The sequence below is a fragment of the Thamnophis sirtalis genome, unplaced genomic scaffold, assembly GCF_051295495.1.
Source record: "Thamnophis sirtalis isolate CommonGarterSnake01/CBP01778 unplaced genomic scaffold, rThaSir2_p1.2 scaffold_3, whole genome shotgun sequence".
Taxonomy (NCBI): domain Eukaryota; kingdom Metazoa; phylum Chordata; class Lepidosauria; order Squamata; family Natricidae; genus Thamnophis; species Thamnophis sirtalis.
In genome coordinates, this window is record NW_028261383.1 from 114,777,607 (window position 1) to 114,805,410 (window position 27,804).

The window sequence follows — 27,804 nt, forward strand, 5'->3', positions numbered from 1 at the left end:
CAGCAACAGGATCCAACACACACATTGACCATTTCCCCCATTATTTATGTATTTATTTAAGTTTTTATACATTTTTTTGTATAAATGAGTTTGCATATCAAGCCTGGTCCTTTCCTTTTTTTCTTGTACACATTAAATGAATTTCATGCAGATGGAAAATCACTGAAGAACAGTGCATGACTATCAGAGGGGACAGAATAGGTGAATCTCTTGGAGAAAGTTTTTTCTTTATCTCACCTCCCCCAAAAGAAAAAAAGAAACCTATAGGAGAAGAGGAGAAGGAGGCAATGCCTGCTGATAGAGTTCATTCTGAGGAAAAGAAACAGAATGTCAGACCATGGGGCTAATTCCAAAAGCTGAGAAGAAAATCCAGCATTTATTCCTCTGTTTCAGAACAAGAAATGATTGAATTATTCCCATTAGTAAGACTATAATCTTGCCTATGTTATCAGTGCATAATTCTACAGGGAAGCCACAGAAAACAAAGTCGGAGGCGATGCAGTCGTGTAAGACCGGGGACGGTGAGGTGTTTGTGTGCAGCTAGCTAGGCTGCAGCCTGTATAGCCGCCACCTGGGATGGAGCTGCACTGCTGGCGAAACTGCAAGGATGGTGGTGGGGAAGCAGAAGCGTCGGGGACAGGGGGAGGGGGGGCTGCAGCAAATTCCAGGGATGGGGGAGCCTAGCACGACTCACAGGCTTACTTGCCCAGGCAGGCAGCTCAGTTGGGTCATAGGCACCAGATGGGAAGGCAGCTTAGGCAGGTAAGCTGCAGAGCAGAGACCGTGCGCATGCACAAGCGAGGACCTCCACACACAGTGTGCTATGCTGAGGGGAGGTGAAGAGCGACTGGGTAGGGCAGGGCCAGGCAGGGCGAATGAGTGGGCGTTGTGAGTGGGTGGGTGGGGTGAGCGGTGGGTGGGCAGGACTGGGGCCAGGGAGCTAGAGGTGTTAATTGCCGGTTCTTCATACCACTTAAAATTTCCACTACTGGTTCGCCCAACTAGTCTGAACTGGCTGAATACCATCTCTGTTGCTCATGTATGAGAAAAATCTCTAACTTTTTTTTGACTCCCATTAAACAAAACAAAACATTTGATTTCCCAGCGACCTGTTGCAAGATATTTCCTAGATGCAAGTTCAACACTTTCATCAAAGTTTGAGGATTCAGGCAATTATTTAGCAATTCTGGAGGTTGGATCTGAAAGGATACAATGGAGGAGCAAATTAATGACATAGATTGCTACATGGCAGACACTTAATTTGAAATGATGTGCAAGGAATAAATATCAGCAGCTGTAGAGCCAGGAGAAACTGTTTTATCTTCAGGTGGCCTGTGACATAATGCAGTCTGCAGAGGTAGCACTGAATAATGGATAAGACACAAAGTCTGATAGGTATAGAAGAAGCCTTTAAAAAAATGGGGTTATTGATATCTTTCTTAACATTTGAGTAATGTGTGTATCATTACATAGCTTGACTTTGAGGAAATTTGCTTACCATTTGGCAATGAAAGTGAGCAGGAGATGAGAAAAGATAAAATTGTTTTGGAATTAATTTTGATAGTGATGAGAAGACTGTACACAAGGCTTCCATCAGGGTTCCACCAAATTCACCAAAGCTGATGGTACAGCATACTCTGTCGTAGAGAGGATGTGCCCCATAGTGCAGCATGCCTCCCAATTCAAATGAATTGCTTGGGATTTTGTCTGGAATGGTTGAACTCCCTCCCTTTGTCTCTCTGAGAATGAGGTATGATTTTGTCTGAGACATTTTCTCTGGTTACAGCTCTGCCTTGGACTCAGGTTTCTTTTATGCAGCCATTGTTGTGATATAGATCAGATATTGATATAGATCAGATATATTCATCTGATGGATATATCCCCTGATTCCCTTACACTTCTTAACTTTCTGATCTCTTGGCCTAAGGGTGCATTAAGTGTTCTCTATTAAATGATGCTGTGAACTAACCATTCAATAGATAATCCATTCATGTTTGAAAGTGAGGATGTACACATGCTCATACTGGTCAAGTTTCATGATGCCTTGGATGCCAAGAAGGCCAAACATCTTCTTGTGAGTTATGACTATGTACTCAAATTAGACCCTTAGGAGCAACTGACCTCACTGAGCTGGAAATAAGGCTCTTTATCAGAAAAAGAAAATCTGCAACAGGCTGCCATTCCATCTCTTCAGTAAATACTCCCATCCTATTCAGAAAGTGGGTGCCTCACAAATAAGTGGCACTAACTGGAAACAAGTGAGGCATATTGTCTCACACTTTGTCTCTGATTCCTATTCTGCTCCTGGTCTTGCCTTACTCCTGCTTCTGACTCTGGTTTATTCCTCAGCATTCCAAGACTATTCTATGCTTTATGATCTCAGATTGTTCAACCTTATTTACACCTCTCTCTTGGATTTCAAGGAATAGGCATGGAAACATATGTCCCATACATTCCTTTCTAGGAATGCCATTCCTGTTTCTTTGCCTCATAGGCATCCTCCTGGCACCTATCTCTCTCCAACTAACCTTCAATCCAAGCACTCTGCTGTATGCTTGATATTGACCCCACAGACAGCTTGGCATGCAGACACACAATCCTTACCTGCCCCTGCCTTCCAAGCACTCCAGTGTTCCTCCTTATTTGTGAAGTTGGACCACAAAATGTATACTCATTGGTTAGCAAGGTAAGACTGCCCAGCCCTCTATCCAATGCCCCACCCTGCTTTTTTCCACTAAGCACACCTATTAGTTTCCTGTAGTTCTGTGCACTGTATAGATCAGAGCAGGCCATGTCTTCCCCTGTGAACGTTACACGCTTGCATACTGCAAGGGACTGGAAACAGTATTTCTTATCTGTCTTCCTACTGACATTCTTCTTTTATCTATGGCAGCAAATAGGACAGGCAGTGGTTCTATAGCACTAGGAGAAAGATGACAGGTAAACAGACAGAGAGATAAAAAATAGTCTGGCAGCTTAACTGTGTTAATATACTTTACATGTACTTACTTGCTCTCAACTTAAGTTTCACTGAGATGAATATTCTGACATTTTTTCTTCTGTGGGGTTCTTGGTGCTTATTTGGTTTTTATTATCAAACTAGATAACATGATCAGTGCTAGTAGGGAATAGGCTTGTTCTCAATATATGGTGGTGGCATGCCCTGTCAGTGTTAATAGTTCCTTGATTGGGCTGTTTACTGTTAGCTTGTTTGTCCAAGTTAATAGTTCCTTGATTGGGGTATTGTTTGCTTCTTGATTGTTGGTCTAATGTTAATCTTGATGTTAATCTCTGCTCATCTGGGTTTTGCTTGCTGATGAAGAAGGGTTTTGGTCTTTTTTGTGCCCTTCCTGGCTTTCTGATTGTCTCTTTGGACTGGTATGAAGATGTTTATCTCTATGTCCCTGCTGATCAGTGGTGGGATTCAAACTGCTCAGAAAGTTAACAACCGGTTCTCCCAAAGTGGTGCAAACTGGCTGAATACCACCACTGCTGCTGATGTACCTGATTTGCCTGAATAGCCAGGCATTTTTAGACTTAGCTTGATATAGGATGCTCACAGTTTCACAATTGAAGCTGTTGCCTTCCTTACACTGTATGTTGTAGATATTTCCTATTTTTTCTACTGGAGTTGGTTAACTTAGAAAGTTTTGGAGGACTTTAATTGGTTTATGTGTTGCAGTAATGTCATGTGGTTGTAATAGTCTGTTGGTGGTTTTTCTGAGGTTTTTTTTTTAATGTATGGCAGTGTTATCCTTTTAACAGTTTGTGTTGGCTGTGCTATATTGAGTGGTCAGGCACTTTATGGTGAAATTGATTCTACATCTATTTTGTTGGAAAATGTATAGATGATCTGTTTTCTTCTGAATTCCTGTAGTGCATTTGTGTAAATAATGTTTTTATACAGTTTCTCTTATGGGAGGTTTGGTTGTTACTTTGGTAGTGGAACACTTGAAAATCTCTGTTTCTTTGCCAAGACTGCTTCTGCTTATGAGGATTTCTGAGGAGATAAACATGTTGTTTTATTCTTCCCTATTTAATTTTATTCCTTTAAACATGTTGTTGATGGTTTTATGTGTATTCTCTAGTTGGTCCTTTTTTTATTATGACAAAGGTGTCATCTTCATACCAGATCCAAACTTTGGGATATATGCCTGGGAGTGCTATAGATTCCAGGCATTGCATTATAGTCCTGAAATCAAAGAAACACCTTGGGGTGTTCCTTTGATTTGTTGATATATTTGTCCAACAGACTGAAGGTAGTTAGGCAAAGGTTGCTAAGATCCTTGCGTCTAAGAGTCATGATACTCCATGATTTCAATCTTGGAATGTTTGGTTTGGTCAGGTGTGCAGTGTAGACCAAAACACCTCTTCATCAGCAATCAATATTCAGATGAGCAGAGATTAATATCAAGATTTACATTACCAACAATCTAGAAGCAAACAATACTCCAACCAAGGAACTACCAACTCTGAAAAAGAATAAGCAACAGCCCAATCAAGGAACTACCAAGACCACTCCCACCATCACTGACAGGGCAAACTAGTAGCGCATAAAATAAGAGCAAACTCCATTCCCTACTAGAAGATAACGTTGCCTAGTTTAGTAATGAAATGTCTGCAATAAAAAAAAAACATGCTCAGAAAGCCCCAAAAGCCTGAGTTGCAAATATTTTCTTCTATTTCCCCCTCTCTTTCCAACCACAAAAATTAATTGGTGTTAATTCATAAAGTGTTTTACTTTGCTCATAGGAATATAATGGATGTTAATATTTGGAGGTATGTATATGGTTATATGATTTAAGAATTTTTTTTCTTTTTCATTCTCTTCAGGAACAAATACTACATTACTCAAAATTTATGTGCCAAATGTAGCAAGAAGGCAGGGGGCCAAAGTGTGTGAAATCAAGGTGTCTCTTATCAAAGCCTGCACTTATCTGCAATGATATTCTAAAATTTAAGGAAAACGAACAAATCCTTCCTCCAACCCTGATAGAGATCAAGGCCAGTGCTCTCTAATGAGGGTTGTGACTAAGAACAACTTTGCTAGATTCCTAGAGATTTCAGATGTCATTAAAGTCATCAAATAAAAAGCAAATAATTTTGGTTCTAGCCCAGACCTCACAAAGAGTAGGCAATGACATTATAAATTCTGCATATCAAGTGTCATATAGAGGCAATTAAATCAGGTGGGTCCTACTGATTGCAATATCAAAACAGATGTGAGAAATAGGATAGATTGGATGATTCAAGATATAATTTAGTTGCAGAACAAGCTGTTCAATTTATGACCTTGTCATCAGTCTAAAAGATTTACCCGCAAATGTTCTAGTTGCTTGCAAGGGATCCTTTATGCCACATTAATTGATCTGAAGGTGGCTTTTGATTTGATCCCTCATGAGTGCCCACGGCAGAAATTAGCTGCCTCCTTTATTGATTGCCAGCTTCTGTGGCTAGTTATAATGCTTCAGGAGGAGACTTTTATGTAAGTTAAATGTGCTATCAATAGTGCCATTGGCATTATTCCCTGTGCAAAGGGAATGAAGCAAGGATGCATCCCGACCTCCCCTTTCATTTCATTTTGATGTCAATAGAAACGTACAGGCCCCCTCCAGATATGAATTTCATCCTTCCTCACCAAACTATGAATTAATTTCCATTGCCTTAAAGCTGGTGACACTGTTTATGAGACACTGCTGCAGAAACTACAGCTTTTAAATTTACAGGTTTTTTTTTAAAATAAAAGTGCTTGCCATATTTGTTTATAAGCTACAATGTAATATTGTTGACCATGTTGATGGTGAGTTTTGAGAAGGTAATTGTGCAAAGGGAAATGTGGCTGTTCCTTTGCTGGGAGTCAGCGTAGGGAGATTCAGAAGAGAGAAACTTCTTTAAAAAGAAACAGTGATTAAAACAGCTAAAACATTCCATGAAATGTCTTTATATAATGTCATGGCTGAGAGACTGAGATATAAAGATATAGAGAAAATGGTAAAAATCACTCTTTCAAGATTTTGCAAAGGTGGGCCAGTAATGGTCTGAGGGCCCTTTTCAGTGATTTTTTGATTCCAATATTCCTCCTCATCAAATCTCTTATGCCAGCAAGACCCAGAAGGCTTTTAGCATCCACATTTCTGTCACTGAAACTGTGAGTTTGTCCAAATAAAACAAAATGGAGTTTTGTTTTGGCTCGAAGTTTTGCAGCTTTCTGAATCTTGACAAGTAATATCCATTTGCTGCAGGCAAATAAGAATCTTCCTGAAATTGTCCCAGCTGGTCTACAGTTTGAGTTCTGTGTCAGTTGTACAGAACTATTTCAATTATTTTTCTTCTTGTTAGGTGCTTTATCACATTATTAAATAATAGAATTAGGCGCTTTAGACCAAAGCGAAAACAAGTTAAATTCAGAAAACACACTAAGCCGTAATGGTTATAGATCTTGTGCAATCAAACCATGTTTATGGTTTATGGCAATGGTGTAAAAAAGCAGCTTCTAGGCCACATCTCTAACAGAAGCTTTGGTGTAACCTCCCAATCCTGGGGGCTGGGTGGCTTAATAAGCAAAATGGATGCCTTAGGCCTTGCCAACATGGGTGGGGTCCCCTCTTGTTAATATTCTAAGAGAAAACTGAAGCTTAAGGTACATGTTTTGACTATTAAAGTCCCCCAAAGGCAAAAAGGGGACTTACATACTCCCTTTTTCAGTGACTTCCTCTGAATTGAATTTCTGATTTTTAAGTCTTCAGTGTTTTGTCTCAATAGAGGAATTCATAACCCTGAAGAAATAGTCTCGCTGTTTCCACTGCAGAAAAAAAAGTGCAACCTTATTCTGATGGGGTCTTCCTTTTATAACTCCCTCCCAAATAATACATATAAACATTATATTATTATAATAATATTATAATATTATATTACTCAAGGTGCTGGTTATTACCTTTAAAGCCCTACATGGACTAGGACCTGGATATCTCCAGGTCGGTGACCGCCTCCTGCCACATCCCTCCCAGCGCCCAATAAGATCTCACAGGATGGGCCTTCTCCGGGTGCCGTCGACTAGACAATGTCGTCTGGCGGCTCCTCAGGGGAGAGCCTTCTCTGTAGCTGCCCCGGCCCTATGGAATGATCTACCTCCTGAGATCCGGACCCTCCCCACTCTCTCGGCCTTCCGAAAGTCTATTAAGACCTGGCTGTTCCAGCAGGCCTGGGGCTGCTGTTCTTTGATTGAACTTCAGCCCCACTAAGATTGAGTGCATGTTGTGTTCTTTTAATTTGTTTTGTATTTTAAATTCTTTTAATATTTTTAAATTGTTTTTATGTAAGCCGCCCAGAGTCCTTCGGGATTGGGCGGCATACAAATCCATTAAACCTTAACCTTAACCTTATAGATAATAAAGGGGGGCGGGAAATCCAACTAAGGAAAACATGATACTTTGCAGTTTTGGATTATGGCTTTCAAATTGCCAGAAGTTGTATTATGGTTAGGTATTATGGCTAGGAGTCGAGTACGAACCAAATAAACTGTAGTTTACTCAATAAACCGTTGTAAACAAAACCATGGTTTCCTGCAGCATGTGAAATTAGCCATGCATAGGCCAAGGGACAAAGTGGCTCAGTGGCTAAGATGCTGAGCTTGTTGATCAGAAGGTTGGCAGTTCAGTGGTTTGAATCCCTAGGGCCGTGAAACCGAATGAGCTCCTATTACTTGTCCCAGGTCCTGCCAACCTAGCAGTTTGAAAGCATGTAAAAATGCAAGTAGAGAAGTAGGATCCACCTTTGGTGGGAAGGTAACAGCATTCTGTAGGCCTTTGGTGTTTAGTCATACTAGCCACATGGCCATGGAGAAGTCTTTGAACAGCGCTGGCTCTTCGGCTTTGAAATGGAGATGAGCACCACCCCCTAGAGTCGAGAACAAATGTGCGAGGGGAACTTTTACCTTTATCATCCTTGCTTGCAAAGTGGCAGAGGCAGGCATGGAAAGAATAGTTTCTGGAGTGTCTTTAGATGTAGGTAGCAACAGAGAAAACAGGTGGGGTGTGTTTTTTTCTGCTGAAATTGCTTTATTTCTGAATCCATAAATATTTGTTACTGACAAAAGTGGAAAAAATCCTTAATACTCTAAATTTTTACTAAACTGGTAATAGGTTTGTTTACAGTACCTACAGAATGTGCTTTTACAGGTAAGTATAACAACGAGGATAATACAGAGAAGAACAGTCAAATACTACTGCCTTGAAGCTTAATGCAGACCCAAGAGTCTGTGCAAAGATACAGATACAAATGTACTTTCTCATCAGAACTACTGGAGAATAAACATGGATTCCATAAACTGGGCTAAAGCACAAAGAGGGTCAGACAGTCAATCTTCCCCTCAGGAAACAGGCTCTCCAAATAAAGCTGGTTATAATGAGTTGGCTTCCTCAGAGTAGAGAAACTCTGGCTGTGAGAATTCCTCACCAGCAAGTGGAATGGAGGCTTAAAGAAGCAGCAGCTGCAAAGCGTGCGATTAGTACCACAGGAAGACGGAGGTCTGTACCCGTGGCCAGAGCTTCCCCAAATTATGAAAGGTCACAAAGGGACACCACATGGCATTGCTTTGCTAACTAATGAGATAATGGGTCTTATTAGCCCCCTCCCCCTTTTACATAAACATCATAAGGACTAGATCTGTCTCCTCTCCTTCCCACCAGCTTTCAGCAGATGAAATACATGCTTGAAATGGATTCCACCTGCTGCTGCCTCTTCAGCTCAGAAAGAATGCTAAATCAGCTGGTTAATTAGCACTAAACATACAACACACAGGTGGCTATTATTTGAAAACCATTTCTCTCCAAATTTTTATTGCTAAAAAATTTTCTGGGCAAGCAAAACCGTTTGACATTTTCTGGAGTTTTGAGCATTATGAAACGTTAAAAGTGATATGCTTTCAAGTGGCTTTCAGGAGTGGTTTGATGTACGTCATTCTCTTGCTAAGGTATCTCACCTGGCTAATTTAGCGAAAAAATATCTAACAGAGAGAGGATCTCTGACTACACATTTGTTGATTACTTGCATGAAAAGTATACTTTTCTTATCTTCGCCAAGTCAACAATAACCTAGAAGATGGTTGCTCAAAATATACAACCCCTGGGACATTATGAACCCCACCCTTTTCTGTACACTAAAGATTGTAATGTACATACCTTCACTTTGCTGAGAAAGAATCAGATACACCCAAGGGGCTCTTTCTTTTGCGCCCTCCACTTTGTCTTCAGATTAACCCTTTGATTTTACATGTGTAGTGAAATAAGAAACTGGTGTTGGTGAATGGCTGGGTTCTCAAGACAAGCTCCTTTGTCAAAAAGGCCAACTAATGGTATCTCAGTTGTGATTTCCTGGAGCCACTTCATTTATTTATCCATGTTCTTTCAAACCAATCTCTGAATCGGTTGGTTGTCCTGGGGCTTTGCTTACGTGAGTTGTTTGTACTGCTGGCTAGATCAGTAGTTTCACAGGCTGCTCTTGGCATATAGTGGAACAGTCGACAAGAAAAAGATCCCAAAATAGAAGGGGGAAAAATATGCCTTGATGCTCCCTTGAAACCTTGTGTGCTTAAATTCAAAATATGTGCCTATATTCCTCCTATTCAATAAACACAAGAGTCAAGCCTCTTCTATAGGCATGTGAAATTGTAAGCCTCATAAGAAGCAGCCTCTGCTTCAGGATGGACTCCTATCAGTTTAAACATAAAGTTTCTCATATGAGCTTGAGTTTCCCTTCCTGATTTTCCCCTACTAACCCAAAGAGAGCAAGCAGTACCCAATGCCAAGGGTTAAGAAAGATTCCTTTGAAATTGCAGGGGAAGGATTTAGGACCTCACTGAAATTGGATTATGACTTGCCTTGGCCCTAATTTTCCTATGCTATCTGGAGTGTCTTAGATTCTCCACACTAGCTATAGCCAGCAGTGTGCAAGACCTGATATGTGCAAGATTCCCTTTGTTTTCTAATGATACACTTTAGGGGACACCAACCAAGTCTGATGCAAAACAAGGGCTGAGATAAGGAGATGAGGCATGAATATGGATCAGCGCATTCACATAGCTGGTGATTGGTAGCAAGTCTTGCACCTATAATTCATCTCTAGGGTTTCCCCAAGTGTTCTTTTTCAGCAACATTTTAGCTGTTGCTATAATTGGAAAAGGGGGAGTCAGCAGCATTTACACATTCCCGGCAAAATACCCAGCAATTTCCCAACCAAACCTAATTCTGCTTACTCTGCTGCAATGTAGGAATAATCAATGTTCTTCATACATTTTCTGGCACTATTGATATAGTGTAAACCATCTGGAAATGTTTAGAAAAGGTGGGAATATTTTTTTAAAAAGGCCAACAATCCCACACTTTAAAAACACAAGTGCTGTAAATAACTTTCATATCAGAACACTTTCCACTGGTTCTGGCAGTTGGTATGCTTGTTGCTGCCAACTCTGAGTCAAACACACCAAACAAGGTGGACTGGCTGATTGATTTGGGGGTGGGGTATTATGTAACCCAATCCAGCTGTCTTTGATGTTTGCCTTGCAGCTCCTACCTAGCTTGAGCAAGCTGCTTTTCAAACTAAAATGGATTTGCCCTTTTCAGTCCTATAATTCAATGAAGGCAATTTAAAAAAAAACACCATCCAGCTCTTTTTAGGACTGCATCCTATTTTTTTGTTCCCTTCTTCCTTCAAAATTATCTGTTAATTTTTGAAGCACACCTCAAATTCTTTGTGAAATTTATTTAGTAGAGAGCAGGTTTGTTAAACTCCGTGGGACAAGCAATTCCATTTAATTCCTTGCTAACTGTCCTTTTCATCAAGTCCTTGCTTCATGTTGAGAAGTTGAAAAAAAAATTGGATTAGCAAAACCTGCCCACTTACATCGTTCTGAAATTATTGTATTGGGTCTGCATGAGTCAAGTGATATGGAAGATCAGTCATTCCATTCCAATAGTCTGATGAGCCAATCACATTTAAAGATTAATCTCCAGCTGAGATAGTGTTAAATAGAAGGCCCTATGAAGAAGTTAAAATAATAAGAACTGCTCACATCGTAGTATGAAGGAGTAATGTACACTGAGAGCATATGCACCAAAGACAAATTCCTTGTTTTTCGAATCACACTTGGCCAATAAAGAATTCAATTCAATTCAATTCTATTCAATTCTATTCAATTCTATTCTATTCTTATTCTAATGCTATGTGGCAAAGAGCTTCAGAATATGGGCTAAATTTCAAATTAATTGATAAAGTGTAGGAAAAAATGAATAGTTTGGAAATACGCCAGATGGATTTTCTTTTTTTGCAGGTGATTTGTTTTGGCCAGGCTTTGTCCATTTTCTTTTTTGCAGTTCCATGTTTTTCCCTGTCAATCTTGAGATGTACCACTCAAGGTTATTTATGACCCTTGGTTCAAGAAAAGAGTGTCCAGTCCAGCTGTGACCTTAGCAAACTTTCTCAATACATCAAACTAATTTTTAAACCAAATTCCAGGCAGAACTGATCTCAGCAATACCCTAACACACAGGGTACACCCATGTCTCTTTTATAGTGTCATCAGAGAACCCATAAGGAGAGGTGTGCTGGTGATTCATACAGAACACATTAGTTGCTGAAAGGACAAGGTCTGCTTGTTCTTGTTGGAGGTTGTGAAAGACTTAAGACAATTGCTACAGAAAACCCCTGCTGGAAAAGATGATATGAAATCTTCGCAACATTATAATGACTGAGTGGATATTTTGCCCACTGCTTCAACAAGTGAAAGGCCAGAGACTCTTTTCTCAGATATCAGGTTAATCCATGTAGCTAATACTCTCACAGTTTATACAAAGGAAGATTGAAGCAAAACACCTACACACCTGGCTTTTCCTGCCAGATAACGCAGTGCTCGTATGCTTCTGGGGAACAATGCTATTTGTGTCAATCGCAGACATTGTATTATCCATATCATACAGAGCCAAGAGATGTTTGGAAACAGCTACAAGGAGGGCAGAAAATAGTACAAATTCCAGAACACTCAGAGAATTGTTGCCACCTTCCTGTGGCTTTCCTTACATGCATTACAGTTAATGAGAAGTCCTCCAAAACTCACATCTGTCACTCGAAGGCAGAGAACCAATTATGGTAGGCACTACCATTTCCCACTCTTAGCCCAGTTTCTGTTAAGCAAAGCACAGTGTTTCGTATGGCTCCAGTCTGTGGTCTACAAATATCACATATGCCAGCAAAAACAGTCCTTTGGCTACTTCTTGCTGGTGCTGTAAACAAAGTCATATTACTAAAAAAAAGGGACAAGTATTACTATTTACATGTTTGTTTCTTTGAAAAACACCGTGAGAACCTGAAGAAAAATTGGATGAAGGATCTCTGTCCAGAGAAAGCCAAGTATATCAGGGACCTTTGATCAATGTTTGGATCGTATGAAGCTCTGTGGAATCCCATTTGATGCAAGATGTCCAGTTGCTACTGGGCAAACCTGGCAATATTCCTGTAATTTGAGGATACAAGTACATAACGGCACAAAGCAACATTTTTGAGATTCACACAGACCTTTTAGCTTTTTTAGGGGCAGAGACCAGGGCCAGGTAGGAACATTTGGGGTTAGGTCTCTAGGAATATGTTCATTAGAATATCTCTTCTGACTGTACAAAATCCAACAAATGCTGGATCTATAAACATTTATTTGAAAGACTTTACAGACACCCAGTGTCTAATTACCACTGTATAATGGCTGTACAATATGCCAAATTAGTATTTGAGATGCTCAAGCATCTCACTTGATGGATGGGATTAAGACAGAAAAAAAAAACCTCTGGCAGTTCAAAGATATCATTTCACTGTGAGAAGGCTTTAGGATGATTATTGTTTTTTAAAAAATGTGTAAAACAAGGAACTCCCAAGATCAGTTGGGTAAAAATTGTGGTCTGGCAAGAAACCAAGCCCAAATCATATGTTTATAGAATGCTAGTTGAGCCAAACCTACTCCATATATCTTACTGGATCTCTGAATTATATTCTGGACATAAAAATGATACACTGCCCAGTGAAAATGGGTGATTTGACACTCTTGTTAATAGAGAGAGGGGGGGAGGGAGGGAGGGAGGGAGGGGGGGAGAGAGAATAATTTATATATAGATACATTCGAATGTTGGAAATTTAGAATATAAATGAAAAAGGGGATGGTGGCAAACACTCTTAGCATAGTTGTGCTTATAATTAAACCCTTCTCACACCTTCTTGCATCTGGCACTGGAGTAGTTTCTGCTATTTGTTTATTTATTGTACCTACTGCAATCATGACACTCCTGGGTTTATGTACTGTATACTTGGCAATGATATATAAAACTAAGTGGTTTCTTAACCACAGCAACCACTTGTCTTGAATTCTGTTAAGCTAGTTAATATTGTCTGCCACTACAATTTCTCTCCAAACCAGGAAAAATTATGCTCACATGGAAATGCATTATCTTCTAACAGGTGGACGACATACAGTTGGAATAGAACTTGGCAAAAACACCTGTTGGACACTCTTGGTAAGATGCAGCACCTAGCAAGTACTGTAATGTAATAGATTTTCACTGTGCCAGAGAGAAACCTGAACTAGTATCATATTCTGCTAATTTTGCGAGATTGTTTGTCATAATGGTTATAAAAGTAATCGCCCGACTTAGTAAACATGAAAAAATTGGTGTTAGTGAGCCTGTGAAAGAAGCCATCACTAGCATGGCTTTCTTTGACAGAAACTGAGCCTGTCAGAAAACTTTGTGTATATAATCTCTCCTTATTCAGGTTTTCTTCTCCCCCCCCTTTTTTTGTCAATAACATGAAAATGAATGTTCAAGACAATACCGACAGGACTGTTGGAAGAGTCTGTCTTAGAGGTTATCTTGGCCATAAGGCCGCTGCAGTATACGGCACTGAACCATCTGGTCCACATGAATTATCTACAAGGAACACAGTGTCTCTGATCAAACAGTCACCTCTGTCTTGCTGGCTGTGCGGTAATGGTGGTGGTGTCCTGGGATATAGTGCAGCTGCTCCACTGTGTTGTGTCGCCGGGAGGCAAATGCTTGGCGCTTGGCTGAGGTTTGGTTCATACTCAAGGTGTTGTACAAGTTATTTGAGGCACTGGGATGGGAGTGCATCTTAGTCATCCGGTAGCGATCCAAGACAGGCGTTGAAACAAAGACATCTGAGTGGGACAAGGCTCGCGACATGGACTGCTCTCCAAAACCTGAGTGTTCTGGAGAAAGCAGAGGGTCTTGGGAATGAAGACGCTCAGTAGACAACAGTTGTTCATCTGAGAGGATATGCTCATAAGACATACTGAAGTCCTCAGGCATGATTCTCTCTGGGGACAACACCCGGTCCTGGGACATGGCCCGCATTACACGGCGTGGCCGGTCCCTTTGGCTGACTTGTTTCTGGGATAACTGGATGACGTTGAGAGGGAGGGTCCCCCTTGCTGCTAAGTCTGGAAGGTGCCTCTTTCGAGAGTAATAGTCCTCTGCATCCTTGTCAGCTACATAGAGAAGAGAAATTGAAAGATAAAATAAAGGGCTGGGAGAAGAGGTAAAAGTAAGAAAGAGGGGATACCACATCTTTTTTCAGAATAATCAATATATGAAATGGGTGTCAAGGCAGTAAGCAAAGTACTTGGGAACTACACCCTTTCATATGAATTGATGTCCAATCAGTTTGGGACTATGATGTTGGTTTGAGCTCCGAGCTTGGTAATTTAGTTACAAATGTTTTGTCACCGTTTGGGGCGACCTCGTCAGTGCATTTTGAATAGTTCAAATTTGAATTGCTCACAATTCAAAACACACTGAGGATAGCTCCTCGAATGGTGACAAAACGTTCGCAACCAAACTGTCAAACTCGGAGCTCAAACCAACAGCTTAGGTACCAACCCAAGCTACTAATATTCAAACACATTTCAATATGGGACTATGCTGCACTCGGTACTTAGCGCAAAGGGGCCAGATCTTGCCAAGTTTGCACTCTCAAGATGTGTTGAGCCTGCAGCTCTAACTTCCAGAACTGTGGAGCGAAGGGGTGCATTGGATTATGAAGCAAAGTTGTATCTGAAAAAAATCATAACTGAAGCAAAGCATCCTTTTGAAACAGCATTTCTATAATAAAAAATATAGATGTCAAGACTACAAAGTAGAAACAGCAACTCCTCTGGTTAATTGTTTTGTATCTTGTTTTTATTTTACTCTGTTGTTGGGAGCAACCCAGAGTTGCTTAAGATCAGGATGCATTCAAATTAAATAGAATGAATGAATGAGTGATTTAATGAATGAAAGAATGAATGAATGACCAACTCGAAGAAGGCATATATCTTAAAGTCTGGAGCCTCAACATGGGTGCTAGCAGATATTATCCTTCTTACTTTATTCCCACCAGATTTGTTGCACTTCTTGGGTCAAGCTATGAGTAAAATGCTATTAAAGAACCCAAGTATGATATTGTAACTCCAAAATTGTTAGAAGATTCTCCCAGATTGCCCAACTTCAAAACTGATTGTTGAATTTTATAGAAGACAATTGCAAACTTAACAGAATTTAAAGGATATTTGCATTTGGTATGTATGACAAGTCATTTTGACAAGCAAGTAAGCATATACCCAAATTCTCTGTCAATATTCTTTGACTAGAGGAAATGCCATCAACTGAACCAGATACCAACCCCAATACTTGTATATCCTTGCTTTGCCTACAATGTGACTTTTTTTTTAAATGCAAGCTTTCTTAATTAATAATGAGTTTCATAAATTTATTTATTAATCACATTTATATAGCTCTCCATTTGATGGAAAATGAATCTGGGTGGCATACATTCTTAAGAACTATCGTCCTGTCTCCAACCTTCCTTTTTTGGGAAAGGTTGTTGAGAAGGTGGTGGCGCTTCAACTCCGACGGACCTTGAATGAAGCAGATTATCTAGACTCCTTTCAGTCTGGCTTCAGGCCTGGATACAGCACAGAAACCGCTTTGGTCGCACTGACCGATGATCTCTGGCGGGCCAGGGATAGAGGACATTCCTCTATCCTGGTGCTTCTTGACCTCTCAGCGGCTTTCGATACCATTGACCATGGTATCCTTCTGCGACGCTTAGAGGAGGTGGGGATGGGAGGCACTGTTCTATGGTGGTTCTCCTCTTACCTCTCTGACAGGTTGCAGTCGGTGTTGGTTGGGCGACGAAGGTCGACCCCTAGGCCCCTTAAATGTGGGGTGCCGCAGGGTTCGGTCTTGTCCCCCCTCTTATTCTACATGAAGCTGCTGGGTGAGATCATTTGACAGCACGGGGTTAAGTATCATCAGTACGCTGATGATACACCATTATATCTCTCTGCCCCGTGCCAGCTCAGTGTAGCAGCAGACGTGATGTCCCTGTGCCTGGAGGCTGTTAGGATCTGGATGGAGGTAAACAAAATTGTGCTCAATACCAACAAGACTGAGTGGCTATGGATGTTCCCCCCGAAGGACAGTCCAGATAGTCCATCCTTGATCCTGGGGGGCGAAAACTTACACCCCCCAGAGAGGGCATGCAATTTGGGGGTCCTCCTGGATTCACAGCTGACACTGGAACATCATCTGTTGGCTGTGACCAGGGGAGCCTTTGCCCAGGTTCACCTGGTGCACCAATTGCGGCCCTACTTGGATTGGGAGGCACTCCAAACTGTCACTCATGCCCTAGTCACCTCAAGGCTGGATTACTGCAATGCGCTCTACATGGGGCTACCCTTGAAAAGCGTTCGGAGACTGCAACTAGTCCAGAATGCAGCCGCGCGAGCGATATTGGGTGTACCAAGGTACACCCATGTTACACCTATCCTCCGCGAGCTGCACTGACTACCCATTGGTCTCTGGACACAATTCAAGGTGTTGGTTATTACCTTTAAAGCCCTACATGGCTTAGGACCAGCATACCTGTGAGACCGCCTACTGCCACATTCCTCCCAGCGGCCGGTAAGATCCCACAGGGTTGGCCTCCTTCGGATGCCGTCAGCCAGACAATGTCGGCTGGTGGCTCCCCAGAGGAGAGCCTTCTCTGTGGCTGCCCCGACCCTTTGGAACGAACTACCCCCAGAAATCTGGACCTCACCCACTCTCATGGCCTTCAGAAAAGCTGTCAAGACCTGGCTTTTCCGGCAGACCTGGGGCTGTTGATCTCATTGTTGAGGTCCAGCCCCGACTGAAATGAATGTATTTGTGTCATTTTAACTTGTCTTATTTTATTTTTACTTTCTTTCATTTTTTTTCTCTTCCTTTCTGTAAGCCGCCCGGAGTCCTTCGGGATTGGGCAGCCTATAAATAAAATTAAACTTACAAACTTACAAACTTATACAACTCTTTTAGTTTTATTTTAGAAAAATCTTTCTAAATTCAGATTTTTTCTGTCTTTCCAATATTGTCTGCTTTGGGGGTTTAATCTTTATCTTTCAAAATCAGTTTTCTATTTTTTTTCCTTACAGAAGAGAAACAAAGAATTATAAAAGAGAGACAGTGTTAGAATTAATTGTATTTAATTTGATTGTTCAAGTAGAAAGAGTTTCTGTTCTTCTTCTTGGTTAAGTCTTGATTTTCTTTGTTCTAATGTACCCCATTATAATAAAACTAGACCATAAAAGTTCTATAGGAAAACACATGGTAGCCTTTGTCTGTTGGATTATCAACAAGGGGAATATCTAAAAGCTTTCACGTGTTAGGTAGAAACAATCTACAGTTAGAAATAATGTCTCCATTTTAGTTTGGCAAAAGCACTGGCAAATTCTTCCCATTATTAAAATTCAGGAAAAGATATTTGCAACCCTGTATGGATTGTGCTAAGTTTGTTGATCGGAAAGGTTGGCAGTTTGGTGGTTCAAATCCCTAGTGCCATGTAATGGAGAGAGCTCCCGTTACTTGTCCCAGCTTCTGCCAACCTACAGACCGAAAGCATGTAAAAATGCGAGTAGAAAAATAGGGACCACTTTGGTGGGAAGGTAACAGCGTTCCGTGTACCTTCGGCATTTAGTCATGCCAGCCACATGACCACGGAGATGTCTTCAGACAGCGCTGACTTTTCAGCTTTGAAACAGAGATGAGCACTGCCCTCTAAAGCTGGGAATGACTAGCACATATATGCCAGGGGAAACTTTACCTTTACCTTACGGATTGTCCTAATTCTGTCTATCATCTGAGGAAATGATTGTAAAATTATGGATATCAACAAAGGGGCAAGAGTCATAGAAATCATTACTGCATCAGATCCATAGTGATTATTTCATTGGATTTAATTTTATTTGAAAAATTTTCTCAAGGAAATTATAAAAGTGGCTCACAAACATTTAAGAAAATAAGAGGAAATAGCTTAGAGAGATCTTGAGGAAGGAGACAGTAGATAAACTGTATAACTAACTTGAACATTTCTCTCTTTCGCCACAGCCTCTGCATTATGTTTATCCAAAAGTAGCTAAGGCAACTTCCATCATATTCAGCTGGCAAAACTAGCCCAGCAAAACTGCAAAGGTAATTTCTTTTTTTCTGAATCTCTGTCTCCCTCCCTGATTCTTTTCCTGCTTTCTTATCAAGGAGGCAGGCTTTTTCTTTATCCCTTAAATAAGCTGCGCCCTGTAACATGTTCAAGAACCTAACCGCCTTAGTATCTGTGTATGTTTGTGAATGCAACATCTCAAATCTTATGCCTTTTGTGCTCTAACAGGGAGACTTGAACATTTCTCGTTATTTGCTGTAGCTGAACTATGTGTATGGTCCATTAAAATCACTTCTTGAAATCTCCTACTTCTTCTTCTTCTTCTTCTTTGGAACTCCCTCTTCATCCTTCTGTCACTAAACTGAAGATTCTCACAAGTGTCATAACTTAGGAGTCCCTTTGTATTGTTTTCCATTATAACCTCAGATATTTTTTTGCAGCTACACTTCCCATTGACGATCAACTGGCTATTATTTGATTGCTCTCAAAATCATTGATCTCAAGTACTGTTTAATAAATTGTATTTTTGCCCATTGATAATAGTCTAATTTTTGGCCCTATGAAATGTATTAAAATGTATAAAAGTATAAACATGAAAGGTGTAAAATGTATACATTTTATAAATGTATAAACCTAATAATCTGAAGTGTTAAGATGACACTGAATTGGTGCAGTGTGATTTAATGAGTATGACAAAGTGGCCACTGAGGCAAGTTGGTGTGACAGGAAAGATTTCTCTGTTATAGGAAGAAAGAATGAAACACAGCCACAGCAACAAAATGCTTACAGGCACTGTATTTCCCTCCACTACCCTTCTTTCTCAAAAATAAATAAATAAATAAAACTCATCCACATCAAGTAGTAAGTTAATGAAATGAAACCTACTTAATCTCTTCAGAGAAGAATATTTACTTGGATTAGTCTTAATTGCAGATTCATACGATGGAGGGAGGTGCGAGAGGTTCTGGAAAGATCTGGAGAAGGACAAATCATAGGGCTCTGTAGCAGAGGTGAGGATACTGTTCATCCGTGGTTTTTCTGCAACAAAAGGAGAGAGAGAGAAAAGGAAGCTACAAGAATAGCAGTGCCCTTGGATTTGGGGATTCAATTGCACCCATTCACTTGTCTAATGCTGCATAATGAAGTCATTCCAATGGATGCTACCTGAGCTGCAAATAAAGCTCTATTGGGCATTGTTTCTTCAGCCCACTGCAATGGTTAATGAAGGCATTGTACATTGATTCAAACCCAATAGAGCCTTTGTCCTTTGCCAAATGAAGGCTAAGAAGACAGGCCTCTTGTTAGGAGTGAGCAAGTGTAAATGAAGTAGCTATTGAACGTTCATTTTTGTTTGAGAGATGAGCATGAACAAGTCCCCCTGGCATCCCGGTATGCTCGATGGACAAGATGCTTTGAATTTACTATCTGTACAAACTGCACAATCCCAATGACTAGGAAGATAATTAGACCCCTATCAACCTTTAAATATACCCACACTATACACATTGTTTCTGGTCATGTTTGGCTCATGCTGGAACATGAACACAATTTCAAAATCTTTTTCAAAATATTCTGCAAGCATACTGTACAATAATACTCCATAATAAGGGAAGGTGTTCAGCTCATTTAAACCCAACCCCTTCTGTGAATTCTATGCAATTAAGGACTCAGCTTGCAGTTTTATACTCCAGCTACCTGAAGGCCATATTTTTGTTCCAACTGTCTCTCACCCTAAGGCAGTTCTTCCCAACTGGATTCCCTCCAGCTCCACTGGACTTTGGGGCCATTCTAGTGAAGAATTAAAGGAGCTTGTTTTCCAATCCAATTGGTAAGGGAAGATTTCCCCAATGCATTGATAATGGTGGTGTCAGATGAACTGATTCTCATTCCAGAAGAAACTTTCTGCTTCATCTCTTCTCCAGTTGCATTTTTACATCCTGCGTTAGTCTAACTTTTGGGAATTAGGAGCAATCAAACCTGCCTCCCTAATTTTAAATGCTTAGACAAATGGTTCTTCATTACTCATTCTGGTGGATGTATTTTTTGAAAAAAATATTATCACTTGTAATTATGGAGATAATGACGATAATATCTAAAGAGAGCCCTTGGGTGTTTTCAATGCAGACCCAATGTAATTTTCTATTAGCATGCATTGCAATTTGTCATTTTACAGTCAAGAATTATTCTTAAAGTACAGAATATATAGGACACATAGAACTTAGCATGGCCCATTGGTGAGAATCACTGCTAAATACGACAATTTCAATGGGTTACAGTATAATCTCTGTATAGTATACCCATAGAGCAGTAAGACCTATTGTTTACAAGACTCTTAGAATTAAGAAAATCTGATAGGAGAGCAGCTTTTGTAATCTAAATAGTTGAAAGAGAGTTTTAAGAACTTGTTCTAACTTTCTCTCATACTATGGCAGTTCTTCCTAGCTGGGTTCTCCGCAGTTCCATTGGACTTTAATTCTATCTGCAGATTAGGAGAATAGTTTTCCATTGCAAACACTATCTATGTTAGTTGACAGCCTTTTCATAACCCACTCTGTTGAAAAAGCAACCCACGGTTTTTCCCCACAATATTGCCACTTCTTATGTGCCTATGGGAAGGCAGTTCGCTGCATGGAATAACTGAACACAAAGGTGGACATTCTCTATTCTAAACCCAGCAGCTCTTGACATTAATTCATCACGTGACTACATTTTTCCTAATACAAACAAATAATTAATATTTATGTTATGTTGTGAATCCTTTAGGAAGACTTGGAAAAATGGTACCTCACTGTACGGTATTGTGCAGGGACATTATGTGGGGTTTTAGACTCGAGGTAGCTTCAAGTAATGAATTGTGGTGCCAGGACACATTTCCTACACTTATATCTCAAAGAACAACTAAAGGGTTTGTTTAATATTGAATTCACCTTCCTTTGCTTGTATCAGATCATATGATTAAATGCTAACTTTTAAATCAACTTTCAGCGGCTCAAACTAGAAGAGAAAGTCTATCTGACAAGTCACAGCAGTTCTAACACACATAAGAGATAATATTAAAAACAACAATAGTTAAAATGGTGAAGCCACAAGGATATGGAGGGGGTGCTCACCATTGCATCTAATGTACCTCGGTCATATTCCCAGATAAGAAATGACAACCAAAGTGAAAAAGCATGGCTCTTTAAGACGCTAAGTGGCTAGAAATCAAGGAGGATATGATGCATAAATGTGTATTCCTAAGGCTACTGGAAGCCCTCCCCATCTGTGAATATCTGAGGACTGAGATAGCCAACTTAATTGGCAGAAGAAGTGTTAAATAGGTCTGGATCTCTACTGAATTGTGTCGAAGCCATTCATAATCACTTCATCATTACATCTGCAATTCGCATACACAGATTTTAACAGCCAGAAAAATTGTTGGCCCTTAAACAAGCATATTCTTGAGATGCCAAATTATTGTGTTCTTGGACTCTGCTTTATGAATCACAATAATGGATGTTCTGTTTCCATGCATAGACATTTATGGACAATACAATCACACCATTAAGGTTCAAAAGTCAGTAGTAAGGCATTTTATCTCAAGGAGTATATTGTCACACAGTATAATATGCAGCGTAGACATGAACACCACCCATATGGCCAATTATCTGTTTGCAATTCATCCTATCAAGAATTGGAAATCATGTTGGTCCTTTGTCAATTATTTTTTATGCAGCTAGCCAAGGTGAAAAAATACCCATGGACAGAAATGCATATAGTTGGACTCTGCATGTAGCATTGGGAATATTTCTTTGGCTTTGGTGAGTTATCAGTTCAGTCTTTTGGTTGAGCATAACAAGTCCCTCGTATAGATGTCCTGGCCAGAGGAAACAATCAGACTGAATGACAGATGAGACATTCCCTTATAACTGCAAATTTATATACAATTCTTTATGATTACTGGGAGGATATTTCTTCTGTAATTAAACATCTAATGGAAGATTTAAATTGCTTTCCTATAATTCGTATACAATTACACTGGGATGTAATATTAAGCTCACTGTTATCTCATGTGGGTCTTTACATACTGCGGCACATAATTTACACTGTGTTAGTTGGGTGTCTGTCTGATAGTAAGATGGAGACAAAAGAACTGCCTAAGCAACTAGACAATTTGTTAAAAATGGAAAATTAGTTTACTGCACATAACTGCATATGTAGGCATTCAAATGTGAACCCTGCTTAAATTCAAGAAGACCCATTTTTTTAATGACACATAAAAGCCAATTGATTTCATTCTTCCTGCTCCTAATTTGTACTTGGCTATCTGAAGTAGAGCCTAAATAAAGTTGCTACCTACTGCTAACATGATAAAGTCTCTTGTCTTTGGTTGACAAGTCCTGCTTTCATTTACTGCTACCGTTTATTAATTGTGGTACTGCCTGTTTTGTTTTCCTGCTGTGTCCCAATGTTCAGTTTTGCCTCCCAAATACTTCAACCCACATCTAATAAACTGGTACAAGTCCTCCAATTTACCAGGCAACAGGAAGCATAGATTCAATGTAACACTGTAAACAGAAATTTTATCAGTGCAGAAGGCTACATCTTCAAGAAGGGCTCCAGAAAGAAATAACATTGCCAGTGATCAGCATTGGAATTATTAATAATCTAAAAGCAGTATATGTAAGTCAATACTGTAGTTTAAAACTGGATAAAAGCGGTGGAGAGAGAATCCTGCTAAAATTGTAGATTCAAATCAGAGGTGGTATTCAGCAGGTTCTGACCAGTTCTGAAGAACCAGTAGCGGAAAATTTGAGTAGTTCGGAGAACTGGTAAATACCACTTCTGACTGGCTCCACCCCCATCTAGTCTCTTCATCCTGAGTAATAGCAATAGCAATAGCAATAGCAGTAGACTTATATACCGCTTCATAGGCCTTTCAGGCCTCTCTAAGCGGTTTACAGAGAGTCAGCATATTGCCCCCAACAATCTGGGTCCTCATTTTACCCACCTCGGAAGGATGGAAGGCTGAGTCAACCCTGAGCCGGTGAGATTTAAACCGCTGACCTGCTGATCTAGCAGTAGCCTGCAGTGCTGCATTTAACCACTGCGCCACCTTGAGTCCCAGTTGATCAGGAGGAAATGGGGATTTTGCAGTAACCTTCCCCTGGAGTGGGGAGGGAATGGAGATTTTACAGTATCCTTCCCCTGCCACGCCCACCAAGCCATGTTCACAGAACCGGTAGTAAAAAAATTTGAATCCCACCACTAATTCCAATTATGAAATGAGAGAAGTTGAGACAGCCCTCAGATTGATCACAACAAAGGAACATTGCCATTTGATCAGGAGAGCATCAAGGCATGATATTTTTCACCATGAACCAATTATTGCAGGCAGGGAGGGAGGAAAGGAGGGCTGTATCTACTAGTGTCAGACTCAGATCCTTAGCAGCTCCACTTGGAGTCCTTAATCAGCAGGGCTGGGATGGAAAAATCCTAAGATTCAGAAGACCCAAAGCAATTACAGTAGACAGGGCTGGGCCAGCAGATCTGCCTCAGTGGGCATCTTCCTAGATTCATATCAACCTCTGCAAGAGTAATAGTAATTCTGTCCCCAATATCATACTTTCCAGTGTCACCAGCAGGCATATTCTTGATCAAACAGTGAGCTATTGAGCAATGCATATATGCGAGTCCAAACTTGTCCCAGAGAAACTTAATGCACAGTAACAGAAATGTGCAAGTATATTTCTATTTGCAGACGTGTGATTAAAGAGGCCTGCCGAAACAGGATTCACGTGTGCTCCTTGCAACAGGCAAAAGCTACCTTAGAAGCAAAGCTGAAGATTGCTAAGGCACTGGGGAGTGTGACATTAAATGACATCTTTTCTTTACAGACCCCCGACTAGAAAATCATGCTGTTAACACAAAGTATGCAGAATTAAGCACCCCACATTTATTAAAAGAGTCTTGATGATGAAATTGGAGAGGTTTTTCCACTATCTGACTTGCTATGCTATTAACTAGGAATGAAAATGAAGCGAGGCTGCAAATAAAAAGTCACCTTGAAACCGAATTGCCCAGTATTTAGCAGCACCAGAGAACAATTTGAAATGGCTCAAGGAGTTACCTCATACATAATATAGTTGGGAATCAAGGTCAATGTCTTGATAAGTTTTTTTTTTTCAGAAGGGACAATGCCTGCATTTGATTATGAAGTAACTGTCAGGGTTGCAAATAACACCCCCAATGAAAAAAGACTGAGGCTCGAGTTTCCTCAAAGTTCCATTTTGTTAAAGATGTCATATTGGCACATCAGGAAAAACCAAAAAGTTTCCAGGTTTTCCCCACCCAAAAGAAAGTTTAAGTCCCTGCCCAGCACCCACATATCCATCACATGGTCCAATCAGGCACCATCCAAAACTGGAGATGCCTCCCAGTCACCTTATGACCTTGACTTTCTGAGAAATAATGTTATTTTGATTATATATCACCCACACTGTATATAATCCTCCCTCCCATTTTCCCGCAGTAGAAAATGCGGCAGGCCTGAAGGCCCAGTGCAGTGCAGTGCATTCGCTGGCTGGGGAATTCTGGGAGTTGAAGTCCGGACATCTTCAAGTTGCCAAGGTTGAGAAACACTGGCCCAGTGTAAAAGATGGCTTCCAGGTCTGACAGTAACATAACGGTAGGCTTCTAGTCTCAACAAACTTACTCAATTTATTTTAATGTACATGTAATATCCTGCTTCCTCCTCTTCTTTCTCACACACCAATCTCTCTCTTATGCACACAAATGGATGCCAGAATTATAAGTCTCACTTGTACAGGTAGTCCTCGACTTACAACAGTTCATTTAATGGCCGTTTGAAGTTAGTACATCACCAAAAAAAGACTTATGACTGTTTTTCATACTTATAACCGTTGTCCCCTGGACTACTGTAACGCTCTCTACATGGGGCTGCCCTTGAAGAGCACCCGGAAGCTTCAACTGGTCCAGAATGCGGCTGCGGGGGTTGTCATGGGGGCACCCAGGTACTCCCATGTTACACCCCTTTTAGGCGGCCTGCACTGGTTGCCGGTTGTCTTCCAGGTGCGATTCAAGGTACTAATTATGACCTTTAAAGTGCTCCATGGCTTAGGCGCAGGGTACCTGCGAGACCACCTACTGCCACCGGTAGCCTCCCATCATCCAGTGCGATCCCACAGAGTTGGCCTCCTCAGGGTGCCGTCGGCCAGACAGTGTCGGCTAGTGACCCCCCAGGGGGAGAGCCTTCTCTGTGGGAGAGCCTTCCCTCTGGAATGAGCTGCTCCCGGAGCTTCGTATAATTCCCGACCTCTGGTCCTTCCAACGCGCCCTAAAAAGTTGGCTTTTCCAGCAAGCCAGCCTGGCCTGAACAAAACAAAACAAAGTATTGATTACTGTTAATTTTAATGGAATTATTTTTAAAAAAATGTCATTGTCAATTTTAATTGTGTTTGTGATATCCTATTTAATTTCTTTTTAACTTTTGTATTATGTGTTTCTTTTAATGTTGTACGCTGCCCTGAGTCCTTGGGAGAAGGGCAGCATATAAATCAAATAAACCTAAACCTTGTTGACTTCCCATGGTCATATGATTAAAATTTGGATGCTTGGTAAGAGGTTCATATTTATGGCAGTTGCAGTGTCCTGGGATGATGCGATCACTCAATGGGGAAGTTAGATTCACTTAACAACCACTTAACTAACTTAACCGTTGCAGTGATTAATTTAAAACTGTGGCAAGAAAGGTTGTAAAAGGGGCAAAATTCACTTCACAGCATCAATTTGGGGCTCAATTGTGATCATAAGTCAAGGATTACTTGTATTACTTTAGCATGCAGTGTAAGGAAATGCAACACTTCTACTCTAATTTGTAAAAAAAAAATAAAGTTACATAACTTGGTCCAATATACAAGAATTAATGCAATACAAGAAAAAGAGAAACTCTTATCAAAACATTACTGGATTGGACTATTTGAAAAGAAGGAACAGGGGAATTTTTAAAAATAGAAACGGAGATATAAAAGGAAATATTTAAATTGGGTATAATAGATATAGTTTGCAATACTCTAAGCTATTTTTGATAACATTGAGTTGCTATTTCTGGTGATGTTTAGTAGGTTTTTAAAATTGGGACTTGGTGATTGTGCTTATTTTTGTATTTTTTTTTTACTAGGATTGGATCTTGACTATTTGAAGAGAGGAAATGGGAATTTGTTTAAATAAAAGTGGAGATATAAATATAAAATGAAGGATTCCAATTGGGTATAATAGAGACAGTTTGTAATGCTTATGTTGTTATCTCTGATAATCCTTACTGGATTTTTGCTGAATAATCTGGAGAAATAGAGATGGGTTTATAGAGAATGGGATGAAGTATGGAATGAAGAAGTGTTGAGGTGTATTTTAAGATGTTAATGTTGTTATATTTGCTGAGGACGAAGGGGGAAATTTCTTTTTCTATCATTTACTTTTCTTTTTTCTTTCCACACTTCTTAGATTTCTTAATTTTTAATGTATTTCCACAGTACATAGTTCTTTTGTATAATATAATGTTCAGTAAAATCATTGGAAAAACAATGAATTGTGAATCAAAAGATGAATTGCTATATCTGCTCTATCATTTCAAACACGGCCTTCCCTTGAGGAGAATGTTGCCTTAGTGCAAGTGGAAATATTGTCCTAAATAAAGCCATTTCTTCTTTTGTCTGTCATGGGAGCACTTATTTAGATAGGAAATTCAATATGGCAGATAGGGACATAATTAACCAAAAGAAAGTACCTTTTTTTGCTCATGAAATAACTTTTATCCTCATGCAAATTGACAGTTTAATTGCTTAATCAATAGATTAATCAAATACAGCATACAGAACACATTTGATTCTTCCTACTTTAAAAAAAAAACAGCCAGAATCATAATGCATAACAATTAAATTTGGAGCATTGACGGATTCAAGAAAATTATATTATATTATTCATCTTTGTGGCTCTTCTAGCAATTGAAGCAACAACTGAACCAACACTAGAACTAGGAAAATACCTGTGATTTTTAGAAAGAGCAATAGCATTCTACTGATGAATTATTTTTGAATTTCCAGATGGTCTCTGCCATCTTTGCCTCTTTGACCATGAATTGCATGCAGCTGACAATTGTGAGCTACACTGAGCAATGTCAGAAAAATTTTCTGGAAATGAAACCATATTGAGCTGTAACTTACTGCTTGTAGACAGATTGTTGTAGGAAATGCAGGTCTTGCTAACAAGTTCCAGAGACAATGGATGTTTGTGTACCTAATATTT

General features: G+C 40.0%; 1 protein-coding gene across 2 annotated transcripts in view; it reads right to left on the reverse strand.

Annotated features, from left to right (window-relative positions):
- Window positions 1-13,201: 13,201 nt before the first annotated feature.
- The window catches only part of SHISA6 (shisa family member 6), a 334,899-nt gene continuing 320,296 nt past the window's right edge, over window positions 13,202-27,804 (reverse strand). Inside the window, exons 6-7 of one of the 2 annotated variants that reach the window (XM_014058898.2) lie at window positions 19,414-19,539; window positions 13,202-14,539 (exon numbers count right to left, since the gene is read on the reverse strand). In XM_014058898.2, coding sequence (XP_013914373.2) covers window positions 13,986-14,539; window positions 19,414-19,539 — 680 coding nt within the window. In that variant the 3' untranslated portion in view covers window positions 13,202-13,985. Of the gene's footprint in view, window positions 14,540-19,386; window positions 19,540-27,804 lie in introns of both variants that reach the window. The other variant, XM_014058897.2, reaches the window with a different exon arrangement.